Below are 8,031 nucleotides of genomic sequence, written 5' to 3'. Positions count from 1 at the left end.
GAATAAATGATCATATGGAGGCATAGATCAGAATGGTTACTGTTAGCTCTTCCTACTTCTTGTAGACCGGACTCTCTTCTTATTAAGTTTCTGAGTTAGTTTTAGGTGGGATGATAGAATTTTTTGTTGTCGCTGGAGGCAACTAAGTTCTTGGTAACAATCAAATTGCTGCAGCACCGGCAACAAAACCAAGCAAACTTTAGGATTGTCTTTTGGTTGAAGTTTAAGGCAACAATGGGACTAAGATTTCTGCTACATGAACTTTACTTTGTTTTGTTTGTTTATGAAGTGGTGGCTCTTCATTAGTAGTTTTCGCTGTCATCAGAGGAATAGGTTATGAAGGGAGGGAAAATTATCCAAAAAATTCTAAACCTATTACACTTTTGTCAATTTAGTCCTAAATCTTTCAATTTTGCCAATTTTTTTTTTGGTCAGAAGAAAAGATTGTTCATTGATATCTAGAAAAGACAGAACCCACTTTCGGGGTCTCAAAACATAGCAGATCTCTAAGAGCCTGCGGAGGACGGGTCAACCAGTGTTCAGTGAGTGCTTTTTTTCTGTGTGTCGTAACTACCCAGTCCGCCACACTATTCCTGGACCTATTACAAAACTGCAGTTTTATGTTTGAAAACGAAGACAACAGCTCACGTGCTTCACTGAGGAGAGCACGATGTTCCCACAACATACCTTCGGAGACTTCAAGGCGTTGACCGATTTAGTCGATCGACTCCAAGTAGGGTTTTCACTTGCACGAGGAGAGAGGAATTTGAGGGTTTCCACCATGGCTAGGCTCTCGGCTTGCTCGGCGGAGGAGGCGAGGACGTCCCTGGCAAAGCCGTCGATCAAGATCCCAGCTGAGTTGCGGCATACACAGGCTATTGAACCTTCAAAGGAACCAGGTTGGTGAGTTGCATCCATATTTACCTTTGTTTTGCCCCTCTCTGGGGGACTCCAGACATCCTCCTCTATGTGGTTTACAGCTTCAATTGGTTTGTCAAAGTTGTTCCATCTGTTGAAATTTTTGAGCAATTGTCGTCCTCTTTCAACCAGCAACTGTGGGTCAGGGAGGAGCCTTCTAAAGACGAGGCTATTCCTTGCTTTCCAAATTTCCCAGAGGACAACAGAGACTAACTCAAATTCGGGGGAGTTGTTGCTGCTGGGTATGTATTTTATCAGCCATTCATCAATGCGGGAAGTTTGGTATTTTGAGATCTGGATGTTGAGTGCAGGACCATCCCAGACTTCCCTCGTCCACTTGCATAGTAGGAATAGATGTTCTGTGGTTTCTGCATGAACTCGGCAGAATAGGCAATTCAGATCAGGTACCAGTTTCCTTCTGAACAAATTTTCCTTCGTTGGTAGTGCGTTTTTAATTTTGCCAATTGAGTCGTAAACCTTTTCACTTTTTGTCAATTGAGTCTATCTGGCCAATTTTAGCGAGAAATCGCAAACGTGGACACCGGTCATCCTATGTGGCATGGTCGGGGCCGGCGTTGATGTGGACATTTTTTAATAAAATTTTAATATTTTCCAAATTTTAATTATTTTTTTTTTAAATTATTTTTTTTCTTTTTCTTCTTCAAGTTCGGGGAGGGTCGCGGTCCTCCACCAGACCTATTGGCGGGTGAGGGTCGGCCAGCCCTCGCCTATGACCGGCGAGGGACAGTCGGTGACCCTTGGTCGTTTTAATAGCAATTTCCTTCTTAAACTTGAATCCGTGCAGACTTGGTCATTTTTAAATATAACTTGATGTTTAAATTATGGGCGGAACTCCGAAAGGACTGTAAGCCGAATATCCGACTTGACTCGCCCAAACCCGTCCATCGACCAGGTATACTTCTATTAATAGTAATGCACACTCATACAAATTTGGAGAATTGAACTTGCAAGATTCTTTATTGGCTCTAGTACAATAAACTCAACGATGAATGCATCAATTTGAGGGATTCCACTCCATCAAAAAGAGGGAGAAACCAAACTAGGGGGAAAAATACATTGACAAACTGGTTGATAGAGATTGTTTTCAAGGAAATTATGACAACATCAAAGGGAATGATATGAAGTTAGAGCTGTCAAACTCCAACAACCTTGACGGCCGACACCACGAGGAATTGAACTTCAACAATCAGAACATCATTATAAATAAACCCTTTCGATGGCTTATGGAGATCCTCTAAGGACATAAAGTCTGGGAAACCCCATGAATTTTCTGATCCTGTGACCCAGTGGCAATCTGCGAAACAAATTTTTCAGTGGAAAACATTTAGTGAAAAATCAAATTGATAACTTTTCAAAAAATGGTTGTCAGAAGAAGATCAGAAACATGAAGCCTGATGGCACTTACTTTTTCTCTCCTTATGGGTATCATTCAGCTGGTCTAACACGCGTAAATTGCACTCGCGATACACTTTTTCTCTTGGGAGGAAGGTCTTTATTACCAAGTAACTGTAAGTAAACGGAAAATGACTTCCCTTTAAGGGATCCATAGCCTTTGGGATACACTTGGAGCTTCCTAGATCCGATAATTGAGGTTAGAGACGAAATGGAAATATACAAGTAAATAAAGTTTAATCTGCAAACTTTTCACTTTGAGAATGTACCAACGACTCTCTCCAACAGTGAAGGCGTCAGAATAGTAAATGCTCTGGTCTAATTTGGAGAAGCTTTGCATCTTCCAAGTGAATGTCTTGTTTGGCGGGTCTTTGATCATGGTAAGAGACTCCCATTTGCCAGTAGATTTGATGACAAAAACCTCGGCCCCAAATATACAAGAGTCGCCCACAAGGTATCCATTTGAAGCCTCCTTGAATGTTTCCAAGGATAGAAACTGAGAAAACCCCCATTGGGTCTTCAAGTCATGGAAGCTCCTCACTGCCCCATCACCATCTACACATATTTCCACAAATTGATAAAACATTATTGTTTTCATTGTAAACTATGATGATGAAGTGAGATTTTGTTAATATTACATGATGATCTAACCTTGGATGGTCAGGTATGTGTCTCGTATCTTGTCATACACAAAAAGCTTGTAGTTGACATCAACCTCCCAACCGTGAGGAAGCTTATTTGTCTCCTCAATTGACAAATATAAGGAAATATATCCCAACCCATTATTGTCCTTATCTCCATTAGGGTAAAGAGATAGTCTCCTGAAAAGATCGAATTAGACGTTTAATTAGCCGTTAATTGATTAAGCATTAAAGTTGTATCTCTTGATTGAGTTCATTGTGGTTCCAAAGAATATGAGCCTTTAGTCTGACAGAAAATATGTTTGGAAGGAAAAAAAAGAGAAGAAAGGAAATTTGAGAACTCACCAATTGTAGCCCCCAGCTTCAAAAACACCAGATTCATACTTGTCCGCGTTGGATGTTGATAATAAGGAAAATGATTGTATCTTTAATGAATAATGAGCCGGCGGAAGATGTCTTTTGTACATGGTAGGTTCTGCCAAAAGAAAAAACATTTGAACACAATTGATCTGTTCTGGGAGAAAGAAGGTTATTCAATGGCTCCCCCTAAATGTGCATAAATTGGCCCTTCCACTTTAGATCCTCTAGACAAACTTTGAAGGCGAAATAATGGTGTCCAACCCCAACTTTGTCAAAATATTGAACACAATTGACAATTAAGACTATGAAAGCATATTTCTAGATGTAAATTTATTGTATCCAATTTGTTTTTGTGAAAGAGGTTTATTATCAATTAAACCAAAATAATCTTGGGTGACCACTAATGATTGGAAGGATAAGTTATGACTTAGAGTCGTTTTAATAAATTAAGCCTATATTGTAGGCCACGAAAATGGCACGCCCAGGATCACCATAATCAGAAACCGAAACATGATAATGGAGAAATTGTCGGTTCGCGTACCTGGTTTGGAATCCATGGACTTGACGCGGAATTGGCGACGGTTTCCGAACACGAACTCAAGATCTTCTCCCCTATACCCTTCGTTATTACACTGGCCTAATGATATTGCCACTCACGAGAAGAAAGTTCTCTCTAGATCCGTATGTGAGTCAAATTGTGCATCATCAGGTTAGGGGAGGGATTTGAGCGCTATTTATAGAGTTTTCGACCACGGGCCCTCTCATTACGGGCCGGGCCGTACTCGACCTACACCAGCCAGCCTCATATTAGACTTATTAAGAACCCATATATCTTACCTTTATTAGACCAAACTAATTCAGTTAATTTCAATTAATGAAGCCCACATTAGGAAATTCTTACATTCTCCCACTTGGGCGATATTAATTGAAACAGAACTGTGTGCGCACCCTTATATTGGTCTAGAGATTATTCTTAATAGTCAATCCGATCCCATAAAGTCTCGAACACCGAATCATGGCGGTAACTGCATGTACTCACGCAGAGCCTTCCATGGTCACGAGTGCTTTTAACTTTACTGATATGGATTCAATATGGTAGTGTGTCAAATGAACAATACCTCATAATGAGTGATACTTTATGTATTGTCCACTTTGTTAGTCCAAATTCTCTCTCCTTAAGTGTCACAAAACCTAATGTGTCACCAGAGAATATCCTTCATGGTTCCAACGAACCTTCATATGTCTTACCTTGATAGTTAACTGTACTTTATATGTAACAAGACATATCGTTAAAGCTAATACTAAGAATGCACCATAGCCTGTACTCAAGGTTTACACAATGCCTCGAGATTTTCATCAAATATGTATACTCAACTTGATAAATCTACATTCACAAATACCTCATTGAATGCAAAAGAGTTGATACATATTCAAATATTACAAAATGTAACAAAATCAGATACAAACTTCATAAGAGCAACATAAAACTAAATAGCTCCCACTAATTAACAGTATCCAATGATACTCCTAAGCCCATGTTAATGACATGTTGATCAAATACACAAGGGCGAAGGCCTTTAGTTAGCGGATCTGCAATCATATCATCTGTTGAAATGTGCTCTACTGCAATGTCACAATCCTGAACTTTTTCCTTTATAGTCAAGTACTTGACCTCCATATGCTTAGACCCCTTGAGACCTCTGTTGTTGTTAATGAACAACACTGCAGAGTTATTGTCACAATACAGCTGTATGGGCCTATCCACAAAATCAAATACGATCAACTCCTTAATGAGGTTCCGGAGCCAAATTGCCTAAGTAGCGGCCGAAAAGCATGCTACAAACTCCGCTTGCATAGTAGAGGATGTCATTGATTTCTGTTTCTCACTTTTCCATGATACTGCACCTCCTGCTAACTTAAAGATGTAACCTGTTGTCGACTTCTTTTCATCCTGACAGCCAGCAAAGTCTGAATCCGAATACCCAACTAGCTGTAGGTCCTGAACATGTTTGTAAATCAGCATATAGTCTTTTGTCCTCTTTAAGTACCTCAAAACCTTCTTGGCAGCAACCCAATGATCGTGTCCTGGATTTGACTAATATCTGCCTAGAAGTTCTATTGCAAAAGCAATATCTGGTCTAGTACATACTTGAGCATACATAATACTCCCAAGTGCACTAGCATAAGGTACATTCTTCATTTGGGCTTTCTCAAAATCTGAATGAGGACATTGTGACAGACTCAACTTATCACCCTTAGTGACAGGAGCAATTCCTGGCTTGCATTGTTGCATGTTGAATCTTTCTAAGATACGATCAACATATGCCCTCTGAGATAAGCCCAATAGTCGGCGAGAACGATTCCTATGAATCTCAATGCCAAGGACAAAAGACGCCTCACCAAGGTCTTTCATATCAAAGTTCTTTGACAACATCCGCTTTGTCTCATGCAGTAAACCAAGGTCACTGCTTGCAAGCAGAATATCATCAACATAGAGTATAAGGAAAATGAATTTCCTCCCACTGACCTTGCAGTATATACACTGATCTACTCTGTTCTCAACAAAACCAAATGAAGCGACAACACTATGAAACTTCAAGTACCATTGTCTAGAAGCTTGCTTGAGACCATAAATAGACTTTTCCAGTCTACATACAAGCGTACCTGAATCATCTGCCGCAAAACCTTCGGGTTGCATCATATAGACTTCTTCATTAAGGTCTCCATTGAGAAAGGCAGTTTTAACATCCATCTGGTGTAACTCCATATCGAAATGAGCTACTAATGCCATGATCACTCTAAAAGAGTCTTTAGAAGAGACCGGAGAAAAAGTTGCTTCATAGTCTACTCCTTCCCTCTGAGTGAAACCCTTGGCTACCAGTCTGGCTTTAAACTTCTCAATCTTTCCTTTGGAGTCCCTTTTAGTCTTATACACCCATTTGCAGCCTATGGATCTATAACCTTCAGGTAATTCAACAAGTTCCCAAACTCCATTATGCTTCATAGACTGCATTTCATCTCTCATTGCATCCAACCACAGTTCTGACTAAGGACAAGAAACAGCTTCCGCATAAGTCACTGGATCAGCTACAGAACCGATATCGTAGTCTTGCTCTCCTATATAGACTAAGTAGTCCGGTGGTATAGCTGATCGTCTCTCCCTAATTGATCTCCTTACTGGAACAACAACAGCCTCATCCTGCACCTGAGAGCCTTGAGGAACTTCATTAGGAGCTGTCTCGACAACAGGATCCTGAGCCTCAACAGGTTCAGTCTGTGGTATGGGAGTCTCCACAATTATCTGTATGGGAGGAGATAAAGATACAACATTACCCACCGTACTATTATCCTCAATAGTCTGTGAGCAGCTACTTTCTTCGGCCACATCAAACTCCAGAAACTTGGCTGTCTGTGATTCCACAATTCTTGTGCCTCCATTGGGATTATAGAACCAATATCCCTTCGAATGATCCGGGTAAGATACAAAGTAACACCGAGTGGTTCTAGAGTCCAACTTACTTAATGTTGGATTATATAACTTCACTTCTGCAGGACATCCCCAAACCTTAAGATGGTTTAAGCTAGGCTTACGTCCAGTCCATAACTCAAAAGGAGTCAATGGAACAACTTTAGTAGGTACACGATTCAGAATGTACAAAGTTGTTTTCAAAGCTTCACCCCACAGAAAAACAGGTAAATTTGTCCTACTTATCATACTCCTCACCATTTCCATAAGGGTGCGATTGCGCCTTTCGGCTATACCATTTTGCTCAGGAGTTTCAGGCATAGTAAACTGAGCCACCATCCCAGAATTCTCTAAGTATTTGGCAAATGGCCCCTTAAGCTGTCCGGCATCGCCATATTTGCCATAATACTCTCCACCTCGGTCAGATCTAACAACCTTTATGACCTTTCCCAACTGTTTCTCGACTTCAGTCCGAAAAATCTTGTTCTTGTCAAGAGACTCAGACTTTTCTTTAATCAAGTACAGATAGCCATATCGAGAATAGTCATCAATAAATGTAATGAAATAAAAATTTCTACATAAGGTTGCCGTATAGGGTCCACTTATATCAGTGTGAATGACCTCCAACAGGTCAGAACTTCGGACTGCAGTTTTCTTCCTTATCTTGGTCATTTTACCTTGACAACAGTCTACGCATGTCTCTAAGTCATTCTTAAGAGTAGGCAGGATATTAGTCTTTATCAGCCTTTCTACTCTATCCTTAGAGATATGACCTAGCCGTTTATGCCACAATGTACAAGACTGTTCCTTAGGTAGTGGTCTTTTGGAAACAACCTTTTCAGCCGTATAAGCGACGTATATGTCATTGGGAGACAAACACAATCTGTACAATCCGTTGGACATATAACAGCACCCAACCTTATTTGAATTAAGAAACAAAGAAATAACATTATTCTTGATTTCAAAAGAGTAGCCATACATGTCCAAACACGATACGGAAACTAAGTTCCATCTAAAAGAAGGTACATAAAAAGTGTCTTTCAACATTAATCTAAAACCAGAGTCTAGAATCAAGATTACATCTCCCACAAACACAACATCAGCTTTCTCGTTATTTCCCACAGTGAGTCTTGACTCATCCTGATTTGGCTTCCTCCGGTTTATGAATCCTTGTATGGTAAACGCAATATGATTAGTTGCACCGCTATCGAGCCACCAAGAACTGGATGGTGC

At 40.2% G+C, this 8,031-nt stretch overlaps 2 protein-coding genes across 3 annotated transcripts; one reads left to right on the top strand and one right to left on the bottom strand.

Annotated features, from left to right (window-relative positions):
- The first annotated feature begins 743 nt into the window (after window positions 1–743).
- Window positions 744–1,306, top strand: LOC130140412 (uncharacterized). Of its 2 annotated transcripts, none has more exons than XR_008818423.1 (2): window positions 744–899; window positions 1,051–1,213. XR_008818423.1 is itself a non-coding variant. In XM_056319736.1 (2 exons), exons 1-2 carry the CDS (start codon window positions 782–784, stop codon window positions 1,292–1,294), a joined length of 366 nt encoding a protein of 121 aa, XP_056175711.1. In that variant the 5' UTR covers window positions 744–781; the 3' UTR covers window positions 1,295–1,306. The 2 variants fall into 2 exon arrangements, 1 of the variants encoding a protein (XP_056175711.1); XM_056319736.1 differs by having other exon boundaries at window positions 744–903; window positions 1,051–1,306.
- Window positions 1,307–2,072: 766 nt separating this feature from the next.
- On the bottom strand, window positions 2,073–3,439 carry LOC115689426 (uncharacterized). The gene is made up of 5 exons (XM_030615451.1): window positions 3,318–3,439; window positions 2,983–3,152; window positions 2,601–2,886; window positions 2,345–2,445; window positions 2,073–2,233 (listed from the first exon to the last, which is right to left on the bottom strand). The coding sequence occupies exons 1-5, from the start codon at window positions 3,437–3,439 to the stop codon at window positions 2,073–2,075; spliced, it is 840 nt and encodes a 279-aa protein (XP_030471311.1).
- Window positions 3,440–8,031: the final 4,592 nt, after the last annotated feature.

This window comes from Syzygium oleosum, unplaced genomic scaffold, assembly GCF_021117445.2.
Source record: "Syzygium oleosum isolate NSW1041296 unplaced genomic scaffold, Sole_v2.1 Sole_v2.18, whole genome shotgun sequence".
NCBI classification, from domain to species: domain Eukaryota; kingdom Viridiplantae; phylum Streptophyta; class Magnoliopsida; order Myrtales; family Myrtaceae; genus Syzygium; species Syzygium oleosum.
Note: the sequence above shows the minus strand (reverse complement) of the source record. Positions and strands in the feature narration are given on the sequence as shown.

What these genes read in the sequence shown, in the direction of transcription:
- LOC130140412 (XM_056319736.1), top strand. Translation starts at nt 782, where the DNA reads ATGGCTAGGCTCTCGGCTTGCTCGGCGGAGGAGGCGAGGACGTCCCTG. An exon ending in CCTTCAAAGGAACCAGGTTG is followed by an intron (nt 904 to 1,050) that starts GTGAGTTGCATC and finishes TCTTTCAACCAG; the next exon opens with CAACTGTGGGTCAGGGAGGA.
- LOC115689426 (XM_030615451.1), bottom strand. Translation starts at nt 3,439, where the DNA reads ATGTACAAAAGACATCTTCCGCCGGCTCATTATTCATTAAAGATACAA. An exon ending in CACATACCTGACCATCCAAG is followed by an intron (nt 2,887 to 2,982) that starts GTTAGATCATCA and finishes AAATATGTGTAG; the next exon opens with ATGGTGATGGGGCAGTGAGG. An exon ending in TACCCATAAGGAGAGAAAAA is followed by an intron (nt 2,234 to 2,344) that starts GTAAGTGCCATC and finishes TTTGTTTCGCAG; the next exon opens with ATTGCCACTGGGTCACAGGA.